This window comes from Elephas maximus, chromosome 1 (assembly GCF_024166365.1).
Source record: "Elephas maximus indicus isolate mEleMax1 chromosome 1, mEleMax1 primary haplotype, whole genome shotgun sequence".
NCBI lineage: Eukaryota > Metazoa > Chordata > Mammalia > Proboscidea > Elephantidae > Elephas > Elephas maximus.
Window position 1 is genome coordinate 172,350,866 of NC_064819.1, and position 27,202 is coordinate 172,378,067.

At 38.9% G+C, this 27,202-nt stretch overlaps 2 protein-coding genes across 7 annotated transcripts in view; one reads left to right on the forward strand and one right to left on the reverse strand.

Moving 5' to 3' along the window:
- The window catches only part of RTN4IP1 (reticulon 4 interacting protein 1), a 56,206-nt gene extending 39,139 nt beyond the window's left edge, over window positions 1–17,067 (reverse strand). Inside the window, exons 1-4 of one of the 2 annotated variants that reach the window (XM_049898342.1) lie at window positions 16,929–17,065; window positions 10,808–10,959; window positions 9,931–9,999; window positions 8,726–8,850 (exon numbers count right to left, since the gene is read on the reverse strand). In XM_049898342.1, the coding sequence (XP_049754299.1) occupies window positions 8,726–8,850; window positions 9,931–9,999; window positions 10,808–10,933 (320 nt within the window). In that variant the 5' untranslated portion in view covers window positions 10,934–10,959; window positions 16,929–17,065. Of the gene's footprint in view, window positions 1–8,725; window positions 8,851–9,930; window positions 10,000–10,807; window positions 10,960–16,273 lie in introns of both variants that reach the window. The other variant, XM_049898341.1, reaches the window with a different exon arrangement.
- Window positions 17,068–17,070: 3 nt separating this feature from the next.
- Window positions 17,071–27,202, forward strand: part of QRSL1 (glutaminyl-tRNA amidotransferase subunit QRSL1) — a 49,293-nt gene continuing 39,161 nt past the window's right edge. For all 5 annotated transcript variants that reach the window (XM_049898308.1, XM_049898294.1, XM_049898318.1 and 2 more), the window contains exons 1-2: window positions 17,071–17,193; window positions 26,999–27,158. In XM_049898308.1, the coding sequence (XP_049754265.1) occupies window positions 17,095–17,193; window positions 26,999–27,158 (259 nt within the window). In that variant the 5' untranslated portion in view covers window positions 17,071–17,094. The remainder of the gene's footprint in view (window positions 17,194–26,998; window positions 27,159–27,202) is intronic.

The window sequence follows — 27,202 nt, forward strand, 5'->3', positions numbered from 1 at the left end:
CACAGGTAGTCCCCGACTTATTACAATGAGGTTTTGTTCCCACAGCTCAGTCATGAGTCAGTTCGGATGTAAGTCAAATACCTCTTTTTTTTTAGTTTCCATTATTATTGTCTTTTATTATCAGTGTCTTTATAGCTCTGATCTTTGAACATCCGTGACTGAACATCTGAGAATGATAACACTGGCAAATTATGCGCTGCAACACTGTAGTACATATTACTAACGACAAGATATACCAAAAAAAAAAAAAACTGGCAGTTTTATGTGTGGATCCTCGTAACTTGAATATACCCTAAGTTGGGGACTATCTGTATAGTAAAGAAAGGGGTGCTGTATGGCTTATCAGTTTATACAGAGCAAGAGCCCAGGAAATATTCTATTTACAAAGAGCGCTGTCATTTAAAATTGCCAAGAATTTTAATTACACTCCTCTCTTACAACCCAAGTCCACATAGAAAGCTTCTTTTGAAGTCAGTGGAAATTGCACTAGTGGCAGATAATAGAAAAATTGGGGAAAAGAATGAATAATTATTATATTACACATGCATTCTTAAACCCTAAAATCAAACTTTTTTTTTTTGGCATTTCTGCCCAAACTCTAAATTCTCCCTAAACATACAGTAAGATACTAAAGCAATTTTGGCTTCTTTTCCATGACTGAGCCACTTTTTATTTAGCACTTAGGTACCTAATTCCATGACTGAGTCACTTTTTATTTAGCATCTGGGTACCTAAGTCTTCTACAGTCACATTTCTCAATATTATTACAATCTTGGGAGCTGGGCAATTAATACCTTATCCGTTTTACAAGTGGAGAATATATGAAACATACCACAAAACAGCAGGTGATCCAGAAGCAGGGAATCATCTTTCAAGTTTCTATATTCTGGCTTAGCCCCAGAGATCTCTGAATGCCAGAACTAGTACATAGAGACCTGGGTTCTAGTCCCAACTCACTCACTAACTGAATCCCTAGGCCTCAGATTCATCACCTATGAAATGATGATCATAGAGGTGTGCTCTAGGATTCAGCGAAAGGAAGAAACAGCATTTTCAATCTAACTTAAGCTTATATTTAGTTTCTCAACCTTTCTAACATAGGAACATATGACCTCTATGATTCACCCCAGACCACAAGATTAGAGTGTCATTTATTAAATCCTAATGGCTTTTTTTTTTTTTTTAATGGCTTAGGAACAAAGATGATTCAAATGATGATTAAATCTTCCATCAGCAGAAACAAATGGTCTTTAACAAATAACAAAAATTATCTTACGTGAAATCAAACTGACAATGGCAACTTGAAAGGTTGGATGGGAAGCTTAGGGGAGTTTAAGATAATTTTGATGAAATAATTTGGAAAAAGACAGTGAGAGTGGCAGCACAACTTGCAGAATGTAACCAATGTCACTGAATTGTACATGTAGAAATTGTTGAGATGGTGTATCTTTGGCTGGGCATATTCCGCCCCCCCCCCAAAAAATTTTTGTAAATAAATAAGGATAATGCTAAAAATATTTAAACTCATTTTTCAGCTTCACACAATCATTCTAAATCTGGAAAAAAAAGAGTGAAAGATAACAAAGTATGTCATAATCTGCTAAATTTCCTCCCTAAAGGGAGTACAACACTGAATCTGAGTAAGTGGAATAACAGACCTCCAAAACCAATCAACAAAACATGACCAAGATAGCCTGAACTTGTCTGTCCCCTTCTTCAAAGCCTCTGTAATTCACAAGGACCTTCCCAATTTACAGAAGGGTTCATGTATAAATTAGTTGTTTGGAACTTTAAACACATTTTCCCATGAAAATCTTGGCAAGGTGCCCAGGGTAGCCATTTATAAAGGTTTAGTGAATCCATAATGAACCAAGAACCTCATACAGAGTATAACAATGGTTCTGTGGGAAATGTATTCAGAATTTCAACTAGGACTACTGGGAACACATGGCCTAGGCAGTGAGAACTGTCACAAATCACGGGTTGCTTCAATCTGGTACAGAAGCAAGTAGGGAAAGGAGCCTTACAACGAGCAGCAATAGGATGGATGAGAGAAGCAGATGGTCAGCGGAGGAGTCACCACGAAGCTAATGATGCTTAAACTTCAGGCCCCTAGCTTACACAGGCCCTGAGAGCAGCTCTAGCAATAAACATGCATGGACATGTGTTTTTGTCAAATTTGCAAAAGTAAGATATGCTCATCACAATCATCAACACTGTGATGGTTAATTTTATATGTCAATTTGGCTAGGCTATGGTTCCCAATTATTTTACTTAACACTACTCTACCTGCAGTCATGGAGTAGTTAGTTACATGTGATTAAATCACTTGGTTTTGGGTAGAGCAGTTAACCTGCCATACTGTAATCTAATGTAATGTAATTACCTTACATCTAACACAGTGTGACATAATCATATTCCATAATGCAATCTAACGCAAAACAATCAGTGAATCAGTTGAAGTTGTACCTGTGTAGGGTGGATACTAAACTTAATCACTTCTGAGTTTTAAAAACACCAGGATAGACACATACATACATACATATATACACAAGGGAAGACAGAAGTCTTGTGAAAATCATCTACAAGCAAAGGAACATCCAGGATTGCCAGAAGACACCAGAAACTAGGAGAGCGGCTTAAAGAAGGAACTGACATGGCTGAGACCCTGATTTGGACTTGTAGCCTCTAAACTGTGAGAAAATAAAATTTCTGTTCTTTAAAGCCACCCATTTGTGGCATTTCCGATATGGCACCAGGAGGAAACTAAGAGACACTCCTTACTCTCTCTGCCATACTTTCTCTCTTGTAGGTAGCACTAGATTTGCCTAAAGGGAAGTTAATTTGGAAATACATGTGCTTTGGGTTTAGTGGAAAATACTTTTGTGGTTCACAGTCACTTGCATGAAGAGGTAAGTTATTGCTAGCTGTCCTGGTTTAAGAATGTCTTTCAGGAATATTCCTGTCTCCCACTAAGTCAATTCCCCTAGGCTTCATGATGCAAAGGTCAGAAATTTTAAGATAAGACTGAGTACTACAGTGCTGTCAAAGAGAGAGATTGATAGTAGATATCTTGCTTTGATTTGGGGGTTTTCTTATCCACAAAACCAAATATTCACTTTAAAGAAATCCCTGACCAAAATTAACCTGCCATCAGCTTTTCTTTCACCCAAAGTAGCAAATCCTTTCTTTCCTGTATGAAGCCAGGCTTACTAAATTCGAATTTCAAAAGATATGGCCCGGTGGAGGGCCTGAGACCATCTTGTGACCTGATATCCATTGACCTCAGTAAAAGGGGGAGGACAGGGTTCAATCAATCATATTTCGATTGGCCAGTGGTTGATCTTCTGTATTTCTCCCTCCTCTCCTCTTTATAAGCCTCAGTGTACCCAGCTTCTTCAAGCCATTTGCTTTTTTTGGAATCAAAATGGTCTTCCTGTATGCATACAGAATAACTGCTCGGAATAAACGTTATGTTCAAATTTCGCTGGGTTTTTATTATTTTTAACGTGTGGGTAGTCAAGGAGAAACACGGAGTGAAATGTATACAGCCAGACGGTAGTCTGTGAAAAAATACTTCCAATCAAAAGACATGTAAAAACTTATAATACACAACTATATGGAAGACATCACCAACAAACTAGCTAATAACAATTGTCAATTAAAATACCATAGTATTTTAGGATTATTCACCCCACAAGGAAATTTAAAATATCCTGAAATATATAAAAACATGTGAAAGAAACTTGGACAGCATTTTTCCAAATTTTACAACAATCCTGAAATTTTCTGACATAAATCACTAGTTGTGAAGTGGGAAGGTTGTGGGGAGAGCAGGGTTTGGGAACAGTACGTGAATTTGGCTTAGTAAAGTAAATCACAATTAACTGACAGTAGAAATACAGAGGAAGAACTGGGGTGGATCTTGTTCTGCCTGTGTTGAGTTTAAATGGAACTCAGGAGAGGAGTTAGGGCTAGAAATTTAGATCCAGAAATTGCTGCCGTTGTTTGGTGCCGTCAAGTTGGTTCCGACTCATTCGACTCCATATACAACAGAATGAAATGCTGCCTGGTCCTGTGCCATTCTCACAACCGTTGCTATGTTTGAGCCCATTGCTACAGCCACTATGTCAATCTATCTCCTTGAGGGCCTTCCTCTTTTTTGCAGAACCTCTACTCTACCAAGCATGATATGCTTCTCCATGGATCGGTCCCTCCTGATAACACGTCCAAAGTACATGAAACAAAGTCTCACCATTTTCGCTTCTAAGGAGCATTCTGACTATACTTCTTCCAAGACAGATCTGTTCATTTTTCTAACAGTCCATGGTATAATCAATATTTTTTGCCAAAGCCATTATTCAAAGGCATCAGTTCTTCTTTGGTCTTCCTTACTCATTGTCCATCTTTCATATGCATATCAGGCAATTGAAAACATCATGGCTTGGGTGAGGCACACCTTAGTCCTCAAAGTGACATCTTTGTTTTTTTAATGCTTTAAAGAGGTCTTTTGCAACAGATTTGCCCAATGCAATATCCGATGGTACTGAGGGAAGATCTGGAAATTCCCAACATATAAATGGAAGCTAGGAGTAATGAGATAACCCTGGGAGACAGAGGGATGATGGGGATGGAACACTGGGAGAGCATCAACAATTAAAAGAGTTAAGAAAGGAGAGCCTTTGAGAAATGACAAGAAATGGTGGAAAAGGCAAGGGGTAAACTAAAGAAGCCTATTGTCCCTAAAACCATGGAAAAAGTGAGTATTAAGAAGGAAGAGGTGGTCAACAGTGCCAGATACTTCAGAGAGGTCAAAGTAAAATAAGAGCTGAAAAGCTCTCTTGGGTCTGGCAACTTAGTCAGCCATGGCCATGGTGAGAGCAGCTGCAGCCGAATGGCAAGGTTGGAAACTAGATTACAGTGAATTGAAGAGTCAGTGACTTTTACACCTCAAAAGACAGCTGCCCTGCTCACCTAGAAAACTAATCTGCAAAACAAAAATTGCCGGGTGAGAATTTTCAACCATTCTTAAAAAAGCCCTCCGGGCCTCCCTAGAGAAGGGCCCCAGGAGTAGAGGTTCATTTGCATCACACTGGGCAGGCCAGAGCCTTCACCCTTGATCTCCTCTTCTTTCCAACCCCACAAATTTCTTTATGCCAAGTCATCTGCAAGGTTTTTCTTTTTTCTTCCCCCGCTCCTCTAACAATAAAACCTAGTTAGGTGCAAATGAAAACTCAAAGTCCATAGGGCGGTGCAAGTGGAGAGGGAAGAGACCAGCAGGTGGCAGGGTAAAGAAAGGCAGTAGAAGGCATCTGAGAGCAGGAAGCTGTTTCAGTGATTGGGCAGTCATTTTAATTTCCATATAAGCATATGGGGGGAGGCGCAAATCAAATTTTCTTTATTTTGAGCCTATCTAACTCTATTACTAAAAAAAAAAAAAAAAAAAAAACTAGACACCTAATTTACACTTACATGACAAGGTTTTACTGTCATAAAACCTAGTCTCAAAAAAGAAGCTGTGAAGAGGGTTCCTAAATTCACTGCACTGAGTTTCCAGTGTACACAATTTAAAAGTGAAATTTATGCTGTGGAGGAGGAATGGTTCAGTTTCTAACACCTTCTAATACTTTTGTCAAACAGTGAAGTACAGCTTTCCCAGCAAGAGATGAATTTTAGGCAGAGCATGAAATATTCAAGTGCATCATGACACGACCAATAAATATAACCATCAGATCATACTATACTAAAAAAAAATCAGGTGTAACAACTTTATTTAAAAGTTCTATTAATCTTGAGGGCACTAAGTTATCTATGTGTCCTACTACATAAGCCACGAAGAAGCTATGGTTGGACTGATAACAAGGAAATAATTTTACTTGACACTTTCCGGTGATACAAATGTGTGGGCAAAAAATAACATGATATCAAAGCCTCAAGATTAAATTACCCCTTGGACCGCTGATTTTCAGTTGTTGTGGAAATATAATTATATAACAAAGAAGGGAAAAACAAATACCACCGAACGCTTAGAAAGCTTTGCCTTCCTTTCGAAAAGCTGTTTGTTGTAAAGAAATCCTATAAAATCTTCCAAGGTGCTGATAGATGTTTTTATAATTGTTAGCTGGGATAATTTTTTAAATAACTAGCTAGAAAAAACAGTCTGTCTGTTCTTGAGAATAAACACTGGCCTGTTTTCTGCAGACTAATGCATGCTTTAATGCCAACAGCTAAAAGGGGGAAAAAAAAAGTATCGTTTAGAGAAGTCAAAATATGCTCCAACAATCACAATGAACAGTCAAATTAAGAGATACAAACCACTTTGGACAATGGGACCTCTGATTTAAGTACAATAAAGTACCACTATAATAATTTCTTCATTTAAAAGAAATTCTATGCATTTTTTTAATGTGCTCACATCCCTCATGTGATTCTCAGATAAGTAGGAGAGGTAGGCAATCACTACTACTCACGTGTAGTAATTTCAGTAAACTGAACTTTCAGAGTATACAAGGGCCCAAGCTCTCAGTGCAGCTCAGGAAAAAGCACCCTTCAAATCACTTTGTATGTGGGAATGCAAGCCAGCAAGGCTCATCATACTGGACTGCACTCTAGTTTGATCTGCATGTGGTTAAATCAAGGAAACAGGCCCACTCTATATAATACATAATCGCCTTATGAAGTAGAGAACTTTCCACTTCTCAAAGCGCTCTCCATAACCAACCCTGTTTCACACTCAGCGAAAGCTGCATGCATGTGGTCACCTGGTTAGTTACTGGCAGAGTGGAAAGCAGGACCCAGGACTCCAGTCTCCCAGTTCCAGACCCTCATTTCTTAAACACAGTACTGAAGAATTACCCACAAAGCCATCAACAGACTGAGGGCACACACCTGTATATCTGAGAAGAGACAGCCACATCTTTGTCTCTAGGTTGTTTTCTACAGCATAATGAAAAATGTATAGGTGGGGAGCCCCCCACCAGGCAAAAGGAATGGGCTTCGTCTAACCAGAGTTCACACACAGTCATGCAGGCATACAAAGTCTAATGCTTTTAAGAAAAACAAACAAACAATAAAACATCAATGCCTTTGCACAGCCTACAATTGTAATTAAGGGTTTAAAAATCTTGAATACAATTTTTGCAAGGTTATCAACTAAGACAAACCCTTAGAAAAATCTGTATTGTCAAACTAATGTAATTCAAACAAAGTGAGCAAAATGGTACCTTTAAGAAAGAAAAGCCCCAAAAGCTTAAACAATAGACAGGGTTGACCTTTAGAATACATACTTGCCTTGAATTCTAAAATAAATGGGTAGCACCTCATTAGGTGAATAGCCTTCACACTGCTTTCAGAATTACATCTATTAAACTTTCATTAAATTCAATCACCTGCCATACAACACATTAAATGTAAAGTACAGTGTCTCATTTAAAAACAGGAGTACAGAATTGCAGACTTTAGTTTTTACCGGTAGAATCCTTAGTAAGCAAAAAACAAGCTATTTTATTAAAATTTCATCTACAACTGTCTCCTTTATTACTATCATTTAATGGTTCTAGGGTGGCTCAGCTAATAGCCGAAAGGTTGGTTGTTCAAACTCACCCAGAGGCTCCTCAGAAAGCAGGCCCGGCGACCTGCTTTCAAAAGGTCACAGCCTTGAACACCCTATGGAGCAGTTCTACTCTGTAACACATGGGGTTGCCACAAGTTGGAATTGACCCAACAGCAACTAACAACGACCACCTAGTTTCCCCACCAAAAAATATGGTCATTTTACCCCATAATGTCAACTTTCTAAAATACAAAGAACAATATAATCACACATCTAATAACAGTAAGGAGCCCTGGTAGCACAGTATTTAACAGCTCCGCTGCTAACCAAAAGGTCGGCAGTTTGAATCCACCAGCTGCTCACTGGAAAACCTACGGGGCAGTTCTCTTCTGTCCTATAGAGTAGCTACACAGAGTCGCTATGAGTTGGAATCGACTCGACATCAAACAGGCTTTTTTTTCCCCCCAATGATAGTAAACCACTATTTATTGAATGCCTCCCATATGCCACACCCTGTACCACCAGTTTTATATGTATCATCTCATTTAATCCTTAAAACAAAACTCACAGAAATGACTCACCGGGTTATACAGCTAGAAGACATTTCTACTCTCTGTATTGTCGTTAACACAAATAAGCATACACTCACCACCACAAAGAACCAGAATTTACCTAAAGGATATCAAGCATTAACTATATGAGAATTCAAATATATTCACCCATTTTTTGAAGTCTCTTTATATCTGGTTTTCATAGAAATCTGCCAGTGAGAGCAACTCACAGCTGGGATTGTAAAAAAAAAATATCTGCATGTTGACACCATTCTTTAGAAGCTTTACGGAATGATCCTTAACCTTTCTAGTAAACTGACAAAAGCTATGGATCTTTTTCCTGGACAGTCACATACAAAATTTTGCTCTATTTTAGAAGGTTCAGACTCCTGAAGCCTATTTACACATCTCAGTTTAAAAATTCCTGTTTGATTGGGCTGAGAAGCAACAGAATGAGGTTAAGAAAGTACAAACTGATACAGATTGAGTTCTCGGAACCTGTCTAGAATGACAGCACAATTCTGTGATTTAATGATCCCGATATTAATGCCCCTGATAAATCTACTTGGAAAACCTTACAGAAGGAAAGACGGGAGGTGTAGACACTGCCATTGGTACTTACCGCTTTCCTGTGCAATTCTTGTCATTCAGGCCACCAATCCTGTTTATGGCAGACCAGGCTGTGAGAGCCACATATGGCAAAGAAGCAGCTTGAGTATGAGTGAGTGATTTGGGCTTACGAGAGACCTAGATTTGAAAACAACAGTCAAAAATTAGCAATGACTTGTAAACCTATGAACAAAATGAAGTACATTTACTTTCATGGGAGCCCAACTATTTTCACAGTCAAATCTATAAAATTCTTCAAGGTTCAGCAGTTACTGCATATTCTATTCCAAGATTATCCTGAAGGAATAGTCTCCAAATAGCTGAGCCTGCCTCAGAGAGGCTCTGTAATGTTTTGTAGCCTACAATATCAGATACAGGTTATTAAGCAACTTCATTCTTTGTTAAAAGTCCACACTCATTAATCCCATTAGTAGTGACTAAAATAAATCCAAATAAAACTTGAATCTTCATAGATACATTTTTTTTTTTTTTTTTTTAAGACTGCCTGTTCCCTTTATTTTCATTTACTGGAAGGTAATTTTTCTAGGTTTTCTCTAATCTCAAGAATACCCCTTTCTCCCTTTCTCCCCTCCCTTCTCTAGCCAATTTCCTCAGTGTTAAACTCTTTCTCTCAGGGTTCCGGTGGTCAAGACTCCTGGCTGTATTTGCTTAGCAATCTGTTTTTAAAGTTATTGAAAAGAGCTAGTTAAAGTTATTCAAAAGAGCCTGACACTTCATGGGGCCCTGGTGACCAAGTGGTTAAACACTTGGCTGCAACTATAAGGTTGGAAGTCCCAATCCACCAGTTGCTCCTTGGAAACCCTACAGGGCAGTTTTACTCTGTCTTGTAGGGTCACTACGAGTTTGGTATTTTTGTTTTTGACACTCCATGCCACTACTTAAGATTTATCCTTACTCTCCATTTGGTTTCAACTATCTAGACTGGGTAAAACCAAAAAATACAGCAGGGTTTCTAGACCTCACTCCTAATCCCTGCTCCACAAGGCAAAGATAACCTCTTTGGCAGGCAGTGTTATTAATTAAATGACAACAAATCCTTTGTTCATCTTTCAAAACTTCCTATTCTCTAACTTAAGTCTTTCAAAACTGCCCATAAAACACAAATCCAATCTGAAAAAAAACCAATTATGTCAGATACATTTTTTAGTCTTTGCTTATTCTTTCTAATGACACTTTAGCATAGAGTTGGTGAGTTACCTCATTCCCACTGACTACAACAAACTCTGAGAAAGTGCCTTGTTTCCATGGAGGAACTGCAGCCCAGACCTGAAACACACACACAACTTCATGAGAAACACGGTCATCGCTAACCAAAGCTAACCATGCTGGGGTTCCCCAATATATACCTCACCCTGTGAAAAAAGCACAAAGTAACAATACACTGAGCAAAACAGTTATTTTCATATCCTATAAATTTAGATTTATTCTGGCTTTATCAAGTCAAACCATATTGGGGAAGCAGATGGCAATATACTCTGCTGCATTTACTAATTAGAGTATCAGTAAGAGCACAGTCTCTGAGGCTTAAATCCTGGCTCTACCACTTATGAGCCCTAGGACCTCTCTATAGTTAACCTTATCTGTAAAATGAACCTAATTGTACCTATCCCATAAGGAGTACATGAGTTATTTTATGAAAAGCAATTAGAATAGTGTTAGCTATCATCATGAGCTCATTATGATCCCTTGGTACTAAAGTTCAAAGTGGTGAAAGGTGATTACACCAAACTTTAGCTATTTCAAAACCACCCCATACATTACGTAGACATTGTCATTTAGAGGCCCTTTTAGGAAAAATAAAAAAACATAAGTCTCAATCCTATACATTTTTTTAAAGTCTTGTAATTCTTATGCACCGGATTAAGAAAACCTAAGCTACTTTTTTTTTTTTTTTTAAGCTACTTTGGAACTCTGTGAAAACTGTAATAACACAATCAAGAAAATGAGGGTTCCAGCCAAATCTCAGTACACTGGTCAAAAAGAAGAAAAAAGTCTATAGTATGGCATATACTTCCAGAAGAAGCAGGATGCAATCTTCACATTTAGAAAAGGAGCTGTAGCATTCACAGCTCACCTCATCTCCAGGTTTGAAGTAGTTCACATCAAGACCGCATTCCATTATCACACCAGAGACATCCCGACCCAGAGTCAGAGGAAATTCTTCTCCTTTGGTTTTAATATGTAAGGGATCACGCTTCATATTTAAAGCCGTGGCTCCATAACCACCTATAAAACACAATTCATCTGTTTTCTCCTAAAGTAAGAATTTTTAAACTGCCACAGGATTATAGGCCAGGTACAATTCTAGATCCTCAAATATAGATAATAATCAAGCTTATATTTTACTACCACACAGGAAAACGTAAAAATAAAGAGTGCTGTTCCCTTCAAAGAAAATTAGTTAGAAAGTTATAATCACTTATTAAACTAAAGCTACCATGGAGATGGTACAGGACAGGGCAGCGTTTCGTTCTGTTGTGCATGGGATGAGGTCGCCATGAGGTGGGGGCCAACTCAATGGGAGCTAACAAGCTAATCATTGCTCAATATGTTTTTTGAACTCCAATTTTGAAACTGTCTTCAGAACTTTTAAGTATTTTCTTTTATACAGTTTTACTCTGTAGTTTGAAGATGGTCCTTGTTAATTTATTCATTCATTTCTTAATTTTGTTTGTTTGGTACCAAGTCTGGTGACGAAGGTAAATGTTAGAGCTATTTGAAGTTAACAAACGATAAGGCATGGATATAAACAATTTGATACTGGCACTTGTCTATGAGGAATGGTTCCCACTCCACCCCCCAAAAATGTTTTTAAAATATCTCTGGAATAGTAAATAGATTCCTAGGTGGAAAAGAACCACTCGGCTGCATGCGTTCTGATATGCCAAATCAGGTTAATCACTTTATTATATACCTTAATTTTTGAGAATATTTGCTTATCAGTTAATAGAGCTGAAAACATTGTTCTAATCATAATTTTCTTTGTCCAAATAAATTGATCACTTAATCTACAGTAATCCAAAGTAGTTTATTACATAGCTTCTTCATCATATAAAACGACTTTTCCAAAACACAAAAAGATCTGTTATTTTCTCCTAAGCTTAAAATATTTCTGAGGCTCCCTATCATTTAGGAGAACATTTCTGGCATGGCAGGCTCCTAAGATAGGGACCCTGCAGACCTCATCAGTCCCGTGCACCATTCCCTGCCCCACAATTTATGCTCTAGAATCACTAAGCCACTCCGTAAGCCTCCCTTTTTTTCCATCCACTGCTGGGTGCACTACAATATTAGATCCCAAGGATGAGGAGAAACCAGCAAAGGAGCCTGAGAAGGTCTGGCCAGAGAACTAACAGGTGTCCTGAAAGCCAAGCGAAGAAGATCGTTCAACGAAGCTGCTGATGGGGAAGACAGTTTTTCAAATAAGTTTAAAAGCTGTTATTAGGTTTAAAAAAAAAAAAAAGACTGGATTCAGCACCACAGAGGCCATAGTGACCTTGATAGGAGCAGCTGCCATGGAATGGTGTGTTTCAGAAAGAATGAGAAGACAGGAATTGGAGACCATGAGAAAATTCAACTCTTTCAAATAGTTTTACTATGAAAGGAAGCAGAGAACTGGAGCAGTGGCTGGAGGGGAGCAAATGAGATGGAGAGAGGATATTTCTCTGTGTGTGTGTGTGTGTGTGTGTGTGTTTTAATCTACAAGATTAATCTATATGAGGCGAGAAATGACAGCATGCAGTAGAAAGGAAAAGACTGATGATGCAGGACTGAATTGCTGGAACAATGCCCAAATAGGTGAGAGGGAATGGGATCTAGCGCACAAGTGGAGTGTTGGCCTTAGATAGTAGAATGGAGAGTTAATCCCCACAGCAGGAGGAGAGGAAGAATGTCTGGGGAGAGATGCTGACAGGCGGGTAGCCTTCAGAAGTTGTTTTTCTAAGAAAAAAATCAAGACACACAGGAGGAAGTATTTAAAAGTTGAGGTTGTCCCAGAAAATCTAAGCTGATGGCCAGTATGCCAATATTACATATTTGCCATCTGGCTAGTTAGGGAGTACACTCTATCAGGGGAAAAAAAACAACTTCACATGTAATACTCACAAAAGTCATGTTTCACTTTTCCTGTCTTACATTCCTTTTTCATTACTGAAACATAATTAAACAATTATTCCTATGTGATTTAAGCAACAGAAGTGGGTATTCAGCCATGTCAAATTTTAACTGGTGTTTCAGAGCCACAAAAAGGTTTCAGTGATGAGGTACAGAGCCCACAGCTCAAGGCTGTTTAAACAGTTCTCTTGGTCACCCTGATATATTGGTGTCTCAACTTAGTAGCTCTAGCTAGCTCACTGGTTCTATCTAAATGATTGCAAAATTCAGAATGCAGCTGGTAGGAACAGAGGACCTGCTTGGTAACACAAAAGAAGGGAGAGCCTTAGAGCTTCAACCCATTCTTAGAAGTTGCCAGTTTGACTGGTTCAGAAAAATTCTCTGTCTGTCATCAGACTTTCGAAGGCATTAAGCCCATCTAGAGAAACCAAATTTTTTTGGTATGATGCTGTTGACTGTATTTTTTTTTTTTTCCTATTTTTAAGACCATCGTTTCTTTAGCTATTTCTATGATTTATTATTTAAATTCAGTGATTGTGGCCATCTCCAGAAAACAGCCTGCCCTTCATCTTGCAAAATAGACATGTCTCTTGCTTCCTTGTCAAGGGAAATAACTGCCTCCTACAGTTTACAATCTTCTACTCATTATTTTATTTCCCCAAGCTATCATTGCAGATATCTTCTGTAAAAACAATAACAAATTCTCAAAAAGAATCTGTGGGCAGAAAAAAAAAAAAGAGGATAACTTACAAATAATACTGCTCAGTCAAGTAATAAAAAACTGAGATGTCACAAGAATACTATAAAAAAACAAAATGTGTTACAATATTACTTTAGTAAATAACTGCCAAGAAAAATCCAAATGCAACCATTCCACTGATTACAACCTACACACATACTGTACATTCAAAGAAATAAAAAGTTAACAAATCTAAACAATGGCAAAATACAAAAATTACCCCTGGGTAAAATACTAATTTAAGTATACTATTAAGTCAGAATGAAAACGTAAAATGACATAAAAATAATGACTGAATGACAACTACATCTGTGATGCACTGAAACAGGTAGTAATTGACAGAGCACGGGATCTATTTCAAAGAGTTGACAGTCAAAGGAGATGAAGAAAATACTGATCACTGGGTACAAACCTACCACTTAAAGACATATCCTTTAAAAACTAAACTATCTCTAGGCCCAGTGTAAAAGAAATAAAGTAATTTAAAATAACATGCCCAACTACTAGTAGCAATTACTTCTAAGCAAAGAAAAATACAAAAGTGAATTTCAAGAGGTAACTATAGTAAATTATTTCAATTCATTCTTAACAGAGCTTTCTAACTACGTCTACCCTAAGAGTTAAAGTCTTTCCCCACTCTTTCCCCCAAAGCAATAGTGTAATAAATAACTATTCCATCCCATTGTCTAGATCAGGGCTGTCCAATAGAAGTATAATGCAGGCCACACATGTAATTTTAAATTTTCTAGTAACCACTAAAAAAAGTTAAAACAAATGAAATTAATTTTAATATTTTACTTAATATACCCAATATACTATCAGTTCAACATGTAATCAATATAAAATTTTTAATGAGATATTTTACTTTCCTTTTTTGGTACTAAATCCTTAAAATCCAGTGTCTGTTTTATACCGACTGACTACACATCTCAATTCACAGCAGCCACATTTCAACCGCACAGTAGTCATGTGGTTTACTGGCTATTACACTGGACAGCACTGATCGAGGTATATTCACTAAATTAATAATAACAGCATTCAAAGTTGGAGTCATCAAAGGACCTAACCACCATGAAATGCAACTTTATTTCCCCAATCCAGCAGTTCTCCAAGTCTGGTATGTTCCCAAGACATTTTCAAAGAGTCTAAGAGGTCCTTTCTTTTCCAGCTACCTATCCGTGTGGGGCTGGCTTTTCTTTATATACTTCAAATAACGTATTGCAACAGATTGAATGCATAAGCAGATATGAAAATCCAGTTATCTTATTAAATGAGAGAGTAAAGAGATTTGCAAAAGTTAATACAATGCTACTTCTCTTTACATTCTTTTATTTTGGAAAATACAGCTATTTTTCATTGTAAACTCTTTTAAGGTAGTAGTATTGTTTCGGTCAAGAATTATTATGTTTCAGTGCTTCACACACGTAGTCGTCTTTCAGTCATTATTTTTAAGTCATTTCATGTTTTTATTCTGACTTGATGTAATGTTAACACATAGGCTTTTACTGCATTTTTAATGAATTAATAAATAAATATTAAAATTTGTTTTAATTTCTAACAAAGTAAATATCAATAACTCACATAAACAAAATCTCAATAATTTTTAAGGGTGTAAAGAGCTCCTGAGACCTAAAAATTTCAAAATTGCTGCCCTAACCCATCTCAACACTCCTGGGGGGAAAAAAAAAAGGTAAAGAAGTAAGAATCTCAACACTTTCCAACTTCTCCATAAATTAAACAAAATTTTAATTCTAATTTTGTTAATTGGGTAAGTACATGAAATTTAATTCATCTAGAAGAATTCATCAGAATTATTACTGAGGTCATCTGTTGAGAAGAATTTAGGTCTACATACGAGCCCTTCAAAACACAGGCCCATGGATAAGTTAAACTGCATATGGAAGTTCACTTAAAGCACCGAGGTTAACTGACCAATCATCCTAGAAGATGTTTTCTTGATTTCTTCAAAAGACGTAGCTGGGTTCCCATATCAAGACTGGCAGTATTTTTTTGTCAATATTTTCCAAAATTAAAATAATTTGCCAAAAATCAGTCTTTTCAGCACTTCAGTAAATACAATTGCACAGTCTATATTTAAGGAATATAGTGCCTTCCAAGTTTTGTCAATATTCCCTAACAGAAATTAAGATGATAACATTATTCCCATTTAGGATGGAGCCCAGCACGAAGTAGCTGAAGGCAGAGACAACCACAGAAATGAAGAAAAGTACTTTGTCCACATCCTGGCCTCCTGTTCTGCTGCTTTGTCAATACAAGAAGATATGAGCAAAGAGGACAAGGAAATTATTATTAAAAAATACAAATTCTGAGCTGATGAGAAAACATAAGCCTACCTCCAAGACCTGTGACTTATCTCAAGATAAAAAAGTTCCCTGGAGGGTATGCCAGAAAGTTAGCTGTAGACACAACTCTCAAGTCCCAATTAACACTTTAAAAAGAATGGGAACAATTCAAACTTACATTTTGAGAAGATTATAGTACAGACATGGCAATTTCAAAAATTTTGGAAATATTTGCTGAGATACTGTCACAAACCTAAACAATTCTTTTGTGTTAAAGAAGTATAATCAAACAACAATTGATCTTTTAAAACTGTATCCCTGATGAAATTCTCTGAAGAACATAAATAAATAATAAGGCAACGAAGAATATCTTTTGAAAACTTACTTCTCATATTAACATCTATAGGATTTACACTCGCAGCGTGAACTTTGACAATGACTTCATTTGGATAGTGTATGATAGGTAACATCATGTTCTGATTAAATCGAAGCACTTCATTCGTCCCATATTTATCTATAACCCAAGCGGGCATGACAGTGCACTTTGGAGAGGTAGTACTAATCTTTCTAATTACTGGAGTCTTTTGTACAATTTTGCTTCTCCAGAAGTGAACCGCAGTGCATGTATTTCTTCTAAGTACACAGTTCTTCAGAAGTTCCATCATCCGTGTCTCAACTAAAACGCACCTGTATTCGATCAAACTTTTACTCCTGAATTCCGCCAAATTCTGCCAAACATTCTAGCCAATTTCAAAACTGAGCATTCAAAAAATTAAGTTAACATAACGGAGCAAGTGAAGGAAGAAGACTATGGAATTGTTATTCTGCTGTTCTCATCTGAAACGCTCCATTTAACGTTCCAGTTCGTATTCTATTTTCCCTTACGCCCCGACCCAACCTTTCCCTAAAAAAAAAAGTGTGTAGGCCTCCCCCGGCCCCCGAACCCCGTTCTGTCCTAGGAGCCCTCGGAGGGACAAGTAGACACCGCTCCCGATTCGGACGCCACGGATTTTCGGACGATCCCGCGTTCCCACCGCGACCTTAGCTCGGAGTCTCCTTCTCGGTCGCGTCTCCTTCGCTGCCGGGTCCGCTTTGAGGAGCCAACCAATCGGGTGCAAGGATCATTTTCCAGGGTTGCAATTCAACCAGTCCAAGTACTTGGTGCTAAAACGTTCAGTGACAATCCAAGATGGCTGCGCCCATGTAATGCCGGCAGTGGTCGTCGATCTATTTTCCTCATTGTCACCTAGCCCCTGTGGTGGCAGGCCGAACACGAAGACCATGCTGGGCCGGACACTCCGTGAAGTGAGTGGGATTGGCCTGCTGAGGGCCCGGGGAGGGTGGAAAGATTCGTGGACTCCGTGGACGAGGAGTCTCCCGGCTTGGTCACATATTTTGCCGCCTCCTTCCCTTGAACCGGGTGAGGGATCCGGACCTTTCGGTCCTCCGGCTGTATTCTCAGTATCCGTTCCGGAATTAGGACTTCAGCAGAGGAGATCTCTGCACCGCAGAGCTGTGGAGTGGAGGTGTTCACCTGGCTTCTCGCGATTAGACGTTTGCCAAGGCTTGGAGTCGGGCTCCGGGTGGTGGCTCACAGTGGGGTCTACCAAATAACGGAGATTTTGCTGGTCCTCTTTAGTCTCTCTTCCGACACTCACCTGATGCAGTTCTTTCTAAGGGGTTTGGCAAACTTGTATTTTGCAAAGTCCAAAGAAGTAATTCTTTTTCTTGATATATTCATGTCCAGGTTTCACCTGCCATTAAGGTACCAATGACTCCGTAAACTGTGTTTGCACTTCCTAGAAATCACATTTGAAACTCTAGACTATATTTATAAATGCCTTCCAAATATCCCCCAAACTTATCCAAGGTGGAACCCATTGTTGTAACAAGACCATCCTTACCCTCTCGACTTCCATCTTAGAAAACACACACACAGACACAAACCTTGATCTTTTTGAGTTCTTAGTGTTCTCGCCTTAATGGAACAACTCTTATCCCACTGCCCCAGTCATGTCGTGTTGCCATGGTGTCAGTGTAGTTCTACTCTATCCTATAGTATATAGTAATGTATATATATAGCTTTGAGTCAGAATGGCATGGACAGCAGTGGGTTGGGTTGGTTTTTTTGTAATCTTTGCAGATGCAGGCTACCACATCTTTCTCCTGCGGAGCGGCTGGTGGGTTCCAACCACTGACCCAACCAAGGGCTTAACCACTGCACCACCAAAACAAAAAAAAACAAACTTGTTTGTCTTAGTCATCTAGTGCTGCTATAACAGAAATACCACAAGTGGATGGCTTTAACAAAGAGAAATGTATTCTCTCATAGTCTAGTAGGCTAGAAGTCCAAATTAAGGGTGCCAGCTCCAGGGGAAGGCTTTGCCTCTCTCTCTGTCGGCTCTGGAGGAAGGTCTTTGTCATCAATCTTCGCTGGGACTAGGAGCTTCTCAATGTGTGCTTCTTGTGCTTCTTTATTGATGGTATGAGGTTCCCAGCTCTCTGCTCACTTTTCTTTCCTTTTATCTCTTCTAAGATAGAAGGTGATACAGGCCACACCCCAGGGAAACACCCTATATATTGGATCATGGAAGTGACCTGAGTAAAGGGATTATATCCCACCTTAATCCTCTTTAAAATAACTCAGTCTTGCCTCATTAACCACAGGCAAAGATTAGGGTTTTCATCACATAGGAAAATTACATCACGAAATGGAGGACAACCACACAATAATGGGAATCATAGCCTAACCAAATTGACACATATTTCGGGGGGACATAATTCAATCCATGACACCATTGCTATCAAGTCAATTATGATTCCTAATGACCATTAATTCTGTCTTGTAACTATGTCTGAAATCTGTTCTCTTACATTCTCCCTGCTACTGTGGCTTTAAGTCAGGCCTCCTTCCTCACTAGCCCAGATCTCCTAACTTCTAAAACTGTCTGCAGGCCACCTGGTAGCAGAATCACCTAAGGCCCTTGTTAAAACTACAACTTTGTTCCGTATCAGACCTGCTTAGCTCTTGTGGTAAGGCCCAGAGTATATATGGTTTAACCCAGCCTCCAAGTAAACTATCTTACCTTCCATATTTCTTTTGTACCTCCACCTGGGAAGTCTCCTTTTTTCCAGGTTGGCAGTCTTAAAAAGGTAAAAATTACAATGAGAACTTTAAATCCACAGACTTTAAATAATAAATAGTTCTTGCCCAAAATACATCATTGCTTTGACATCTTAAATTGCATCTTGCCTATATTGTCAGTGAAGAATCCAATTTGTTCTAAGAAAAAACAAAACACTTGTTTGGAAACAAAACCCCACCTATAAAAATACGGTACAGTGTTTCCTTTTTCCTGCCCTTTCACCCTAAGCACTACCTTCTTTGTGCCTCCCTTCCTGACCCTGCTGAGTGAGCCATTGTAAAAACCAACTTTAGCTTCATGTGAAAAAAAAAAAAAAAGCTATCAGGTGAGCTATCCCTAGGAAAGACCACTAGGTTGTTTTGGCATGATTTCTTTCACTTAATCACTCCTTTGACAAGTGTTTATTGATGCCTGCCATGTGCAAAGCATTACTTGGTGGTTATTTTTACAGCCCCCAAATATCTTTTGTCTGCTTTGTTTATATTTTTTCCCATATCACTATACTGCCCCAAATTCCACCAATTGGAGATTGATTGATTTAACTTACATTCTCTCCTTTAAATATGTAAAAATTCCTGGGGTGGTTGAATGATTTGTTCACCCATTGTTGTAGATTATAATACTTCAATCAGATTTCTCTCCTTCATAACACTTTTTGGAGATATCAGTTAAAGACAGGGAAATTTTATGGGGAGGAAATTAGGGCCGAGGGGCTGGAAATTATGGAGTCTTGAGGCAATTTTGGGGACCTTTTTTTTAGCTGCAGGCATAGGGCAACAGAGAAACACTGGGAGTGGGCACTAAGAGGAGGTAATATGTCAAATAGGAGATAAAATTCGTGTTTGTAAATTTTACCCAGATTCATCAAGAAAGGGGAGTCTTTCCTTTGCCTTCCTCTTCCATGGTATGATCCCAGTGTGTCTAAGGCAGCATCTTAGAATTCTGCCTACTACAGTGGTTAGCTGGACATGCAAATAGGACAAACCAGATACCATAGAGCTCAGGGAGAGATTTGGGTACTTTCTAATAGGACTGGAACCCCAGAAAGAAAGACAACTGTCTAAAGAACTTTAAAGAAATTTTATTATTTGACCTGTAAAACCACCTTCTCAGTATCTTCAGATGACTTCAGTAAAGACTCACATTAGTTTTCAAGGGGAAGGAAGAGGATGAGAATGAGAGATGAAGAAGAGGAAAAATTAAATATAGGCAGATCCTTTGAAAAATTATGCTTTAAAAAAACAAACAGGGAAGTCGGGCAGGCAGTGGGGTCCAGTGAGAGTATATTTAAGATGGGCAATATTCCAGAATATCTGTATGCTAAAGGAAGTGATCCCTGGAGAAGGACATCATGCTTGGTAAAGTAGAGGGCCAGTGCAAGAGAGGAAGACCCTCAGTGAGATGGATTGACACAGTGGCTGCAATGATAGGCTCAAGCATAACAACGATTCAGAGGATGGAGCAGGACTGGGCAGTATTTTGTTTGTTGTACATAGGATCACTGTGAGTCAGAACCGAGTCGACAGCTCCTGACAACAACAAAAGAAAATGATCCAACGTGGAGGAAATTGAAGTAGAAGAGAGAGAGGAGATAAAGGGAACAAGAGGGCTTGGGATCTAATATACAGAAGGGAGGATTGGCCTTAGAACACAGGCAGCTTGCTTTTTTATGGGACAGAAGGCAGAGTATATAGGTATGGATGAAGGTAGATTGGTAGATTTGATACTGGGAAGACACAGAGTTCTCTTCTGATTGCCTCCATTTTTCTCAGGGTAGTAAAAAGTAAGGGCATGGACTAAAAATGAGATAGAGAAGCATTGATGGAGATTAGAGGAGAGAGGAAATGTGTGAAATTCTTTTCTGGGAGAATAGGAATGCAAGTTGACCAAAGAAGAAGTAGGCTTTCTGGGTAAGGCTAAGTACTCCTGTGATGTTGTTGTTAGGTACCATCAAGTTAGCTTCGACTCATAGTGACTTTATATGTAACAGAAGAAAATGTTGCCAGTCTTGTACCATCCTCACAATTGTTGCTGTGTTTGGGCCCATTGTTGCAGCCGCTGTGTCAGTCCATCTCATTGAGAGTCTTCCTCTTTTTCTCTGACCCTCTACTGTACCAAGCATGATGTCCTTCTCTAGCAATCGGTCCCTTCTGATAACATGTCCAAAATAAGTGAGATGAAGTCTCACCATCTTGCTTCTAAGAAGCATTCTGGGTGTACTTCCTCCAAGACAGATTTGTTCATTCTTCTCGCAGTCCATGATGTATTCAGTATTCTTCACCAACACATTTCAGGTGTATCAGTTCATCTTTTGTATTCCTTTTTCATTGTCCAGCTTTTGCTTGCCTATGAGGCAAATGAAAATACCTGGCTTCATTCAGGCACACCTTAGTCCTTAAAGTGACATCTTTGCTTTTTAACACTTTAAAGAGGGCTTTTGTAGCGGATTTGGCCAGTGCAGTACATTGTCATTTGATACCTTGAGTGCTGCTTCCATAAGCATTGATTGTGGATCCAAGTAAAATGAAATCCATGACAACTTCAGTATTTTCTTTGTTTACCATGGTATTGCTTATTGGTCGAATTGTGAAGATTTTTGTTTTCTTTGTGTTAAGGTATAAACCATACTGAAGACTGTAGTGTTTTACCTTAATCAGTAAGTGCTTCAAGTCATCTTCACTCTAGTCAAGCAAGGTTTTGTCATCCGCATATTTCAGGTTGCTAATGAGTCTTCCTCCAGTCGTCATGCTGCATTCTTCATCATATAGCCCAGCTTCTCAGATTATTCATTAAGCATACAGATTGGGTAAGTAAGGTGAAAAAATACAACCCTACCACACACCTCCAATTTTAAATCATACAGTATCCTCTTGTTCTGTTCGAATAACTGCCTCTTGATCCAGTCCAGGTTCCACATGAGCACAATTAAGTGTTCTGGAATTCCCATTCTTCCCAGTGTTAACCATAATTTGTTACAATCCATACAGTCAAATGCCTTCATATGGTCAATAAAACACAGGTAAACAAACATCTTTTGGTATTCTCTACTTTCGGCCAAGATCCATCTGACATCACAGTAATATCCCTCATTCCATGTTCTCCTCTAAACCTAGCTTGAACTTCTGGCAATTCCCTGTCAATGTATGACTGCAGCCGTTTTGTAATTATCTTCAGCAAAATTTTGCTAACATGATATTAATGATATTGTTCAATAATTTCTGCATTCTGTGTGGTTACCTTTCTTTGGAATGGACACAAATATGGATCTCTCCCAGTTGGTTGGCCAGGTAGCTGTCTTCCAAATATCTTGGCATAGACAAATGAGTGCTTCCAGCATTGCATCTGTTTGTTGAAGCATCTCAGTTGGTATTCCATCAGTTCCTAGAGCCTTGTTCTTCTCCAGTGCCTTCAGTGCGGCTGGGACTTTTTCCTTCAGTACCAGTGGTGCTTCAGCATATGCTACCCCCTGAAATGATTGAACATCAACCAGATCTTTTTGGTACAGTGACTCTGTATATTCCTTCCATCTTATTTTGATGCTTTCTGCATCATTCAATTTTTTTGTCCATAGAGTCCTTCAGTGTTGCAACTCAAGACTTGAATTTCCTCTTCAGTTCTTTCAGCTTGGAATTGCCAATCATATTCTTCTCTTTTGGTTTTCTAACTCCAAGTCTTTGCACATTTCATTGTAACACACTATTTTGTCTTCTGAGGCTGCCCTTTGAAATCTGCTCAACTTCTTTACTTCATTTCATCTGTTCACTTTAGCTGCTCTGAGCTCAAAAGTAAGTTTTAGAGTCTCTTCTGACATCCATTTTGATCTTTTGTTTCTTTCCTGTCTTTTTAATGACCTTTTACTTTCTTCATGTATGATGCCCTTGATGTCATTCCACAATTCTTCTGGTCTTTGGTCATTAGTGTGCAGTGCATCAAAGCTATTCTTGATACTCTAAATTCAAGCAGAATGTTTAAAAGGTTATACTTTGGCTCTCTTGGACTTGCTTTTTCTTCATCTTCAACTTGAGCTTGCATGTGAGAATTGCTGGTATAATCCACAGTCAGCCCCTAGATTTGCCTTGACTGATAATATTGAGCCTCTCCATCGTCTCTCTCCACAGATGTAATAGATTTTATCTCTATGTAAACTATTCAGCAAGGTCCATGGACATAGTTGTCGTTTGTGTTGTTGAAAAAAAGTATTGGCATTAATGGTCATAAATTTAAAGTGAAATGAGTTAGCACAATAGTCTGTTTTATTCCAATCATATTTAGCTGTTTAGATACAGATACAATATAGGCAAGGTTAAGGTTTTACCTGTGGAAGGATAAAGGAGCAAGACAGTTGAAACTATATGCAAGGAAGTAATTGTAGTGATAGATTATGCAATCTGAGCTGTGTAAGGAGCAAAGCAAAGACATGAAGAGTGATGATTAGTGGAAAAATTGTGTGTGGAGTCAGTGGAACAGATGCCTCTATGAGATCAAAAAATTACTGGAATTGAGTAGAGTAAATGAGCTGGAGGGACAGGATTTGATGGTTAGAGAGTCGATGACTAGCACTGAGACTTCAGTGATTATATAGTTACTGGTAACAATGTAGTCCAGACTGTGACCGTAGGAAGTGAGAAAATGAGGTTAAGGAATTGAGACACCGGTGGCAGCCCACGTGAAGTTAGAGTTTAAGAGTCAACAGGAATGACAACAGGAGCCATGGTAAAGATTACGGTGAGTTAGATGTAAAAATCTTTCATGAATGAAAGGCAGTGCCAGGGAGGATGTGGATTAACACACCAGGGAGAGTGATACAAACTATTCCAGATGCTTCAGGTGAGCTAGGATTTTTGAGGGAAAAGAGAGGAAATATGTTTTGAAACGCATTGAGAAACAAGGAGGACACCTTCCTGCATCCCCACCTCCACCACCAGACTTTATGATACATGGAAGGTAGGAGAAAGCAGCCATCCCTTAAGAATGGAGAAGAACCTTCTCAGTGTCTTCAAATGACTTCAGTAAAAAAGGGAGAAGCAGGAGGAGAATGAGAATGGGAGATGAAGAGGTAAAACATTTATATGGCCGTACAACAAAGCCTGGTTTCCATTAGAGAAAAGAAGGTAAAGAGAACTCTTTTTTTTTTTTCTAAGAAAAGCTTTTCAAGTTGACTTTGTCTTGTATCCAAATATGATACCCTTCAGTTTTTTCCCATGAGAGCTGTACTATTCGTATTCCATATTCCTATGCTTTTTTTTTTTTTATGCTTAGTCCTTTCTAGCAATTTAGTGTCTTCTAAATCCTTTCACTGTATTTTCATTTCTCTTGTCCAGTTTCTTCATTAATTCTTACAAATATGGGTTTCCTAAAAATGATCCTGGCAAAGGTCAGCACCATGTGAAAGGAGTGCTCTTAGACAATCTCATTTCTTACCCTTTTTACCACAATTATAGCTCCTTAGCTCTTATTATCATACCATTTGGCAAGTCAGAAAACAGCTTGAGGATAGTGGGCATTAGAGGACTTGAGGGGAGTCAAGAAAGAAGAGAAAGTGACAGACACAATTTCCCTCATTATTACAATTTTGCCATGGGATAGCCTGCCTATATACCTCCTAAGGCCCTTGAGTGGCACAAATGGTTAAGCACTCAGGTGCTAACAGAAAGGTTGGCAGTTGAACCCACTGAGAGGCTCCTCGAAAGAAAGACCTGGCAATCTGCTTAAAGATCACAGCCATTGAAAACACTGTGGAGCACAGTTCTATTCTGAAACACAAGAAGTAGAGTTGGAATCTACTCAGTGGCAACTGGCTATGTAGCTCTCTGTGTCTTCTGGCTTGGGTTTTTGCTAGTTTCTATTCCACAGCCTACTGCCCCTTTCTTCCCACTCCATATTCACAGTATTAGAATATACTGTTGTCTTTTATTTCTCTCCAGGCCTTTTCTTATAAAGAATTTACATTTCATGCAAACCATTCAATATGTTACCTCCTTTAACCAAACGCAGCTGCCCCTCTACATTCCTCGGTCACTCCCTGCAGCTGCCCCATGACAGTCCTTTTCCTCTGTCAGCATCAGGGGTCCTCTCATGGCCTATTCCCACTGCTTTTCTCATTTAAAACCCTCAACCGTGAGATTGTCATTGCTTTGATGATGTAACAGCAGAGAGCAGATCATTTGGAGAGTTTCCCTTCAAATACAAATTGCCCATTTCTTGGTGCATAAGTTGGAATCAACTTGACGGCACTGGGTTTGGTTTTGGTTTTTTCCATAGGACATATCCATGTGAAAATGCACAGTCAGCTTGGAGGAAAACTAAGCATAAACTTCCAATAGTGTAGAGAGAAATGGTGAAGAGCGTGGGTCAGGAAGTCACCTCTAACTTTTACTGTTTGTGTGACTTTGGACAAATCACTTAACCTCTCTGAACCTCAGTTTCCTCACCCATACATAAGGAGTACCTAATTTAGGTGGTTGCTGTAATGGTTAAATGAAATTATACTGCATATAAAGCAATAGTGCCTGACTCTCGGTTAAATACTCAATAAATATTATTCCTTCTCCCAGCCCCCTTGCCTCTGAGCTCCCACCTTAGCCACCTATCTTTTCATATAATCTCCAAAGCTTGGGTATCATCTTTGACTTTTTGTTATTCACTTCTTTTGTTGGATTTCTTTTTCCATTGTTGCCATCAAGTCAATTCTGTCTGACTCATGGCTACCCACTATGTGTCAAAGTAGATGTGCTGCATAGGGTTTACAGTAGCTGGTTTTTTCAAAAGCAGATCTCTAGGCCTTTCCCCTACCCCCACCCCTCCACCCCAGAGGTCTCTGGGTGGACTTAAACCACCAACTGCTGGGTTAACAGACTTCAACTGTTTGCACCACCCTGGGATGTCTTTATTTACTTAGTGACTAGCCAAAAACCCATTGCCATCGAGTTGGTTCCTCTATGGAACAGAGTAGACCTACCCCACAGGGTTTCCAAGGAGCAAATGGTGGAGTCAAACTGCCAGACTTTTGGTTAGCAACTGTAGCTTTTAACAACCAATGCACCACCAGCCCCAATTAGTGACTACTACGTATTATTATTACTTTCTATAGGAAATATAAAACAGTCATCACTTTACCTCAGGCTTCACTTACTATCAACATACAGCTTCTAGTCACTTGAAATGATGGTTATTTTAATGTTCTCTTTACTAGCCTTACTAATGCATCAAAGACAGATTGCTGAAAAGTTTGTTCTTAGTTTGCTTTTGAACCTATATTTTATAAACATTTCTCTCAATTGATAGTGGCTCTTGCATGAATTCTGCAATAGGTCTAAAGATCTTATTTAGAGCCATAAAGTCCTGCAGTGCCTTGTCCAGTTCATCTCTCTCTTTTCACTCTGGATTGCCTGTGCTGTAGCTAAGCTTCCATCCACGTATGATCCACCCTAATCCATCCTTTACCTGCGCTGGGCCCCGACTTCTTTGAACAGTATGGCTAACCTAAATTATTGCTTTTGTTTGTACAAGCATAACTTATAAAAGAAGTTGTTCAACTAGGGAGATGAAAGTCATGGCCCCTAAAAAATAAAAACGTTTAAAAAAACCCAAACCCAGTGCCATTGAGTTGATTCTGACTTATTGCAACCCTATGTGTTATAGAGTAGAACTGCTCCAAAGGGTTTTCTTGGTTGTAATCTTTACAGAAGCAGATTGCCAGGCCTTTCTTCTGTGATGCTGCTGGGTGGGCTCAAACTGCCAAACTTCAGGTTAGTGGGTGAGCACAAACCATTGGCACCACCCTCAAACCGATCCATGCATTACCTCTCAATTCGCAACACTTAGTGTAGAGTTGATAGGCTCTCTTGATTTTGAACCCAAACCTCACTCCAAAATTTATTTAGCTACTCTCTCTGCCCCCATCAGGATAATATTTGAAACTTCTGCAGGCTCATTAAAGGGTTTTTGAATTGTGTATACTGTAGGTTTCTGCAGGACTGAAACAAGGCCAAATTACTCCAACAGAGCTCTGTCAAAATTGCCTTTCTATGATCAAGAAGACCAAGTTTCTTAATGCTTACATTACTGTAACAGAAGAGGAGGCCCTAAAGCAAGCTGAAGAATCAGAGAAGAGATATGCAAAAGGTAAATGACTTTTAATTATACTTAATTGTTAGACCTCCAGAGAA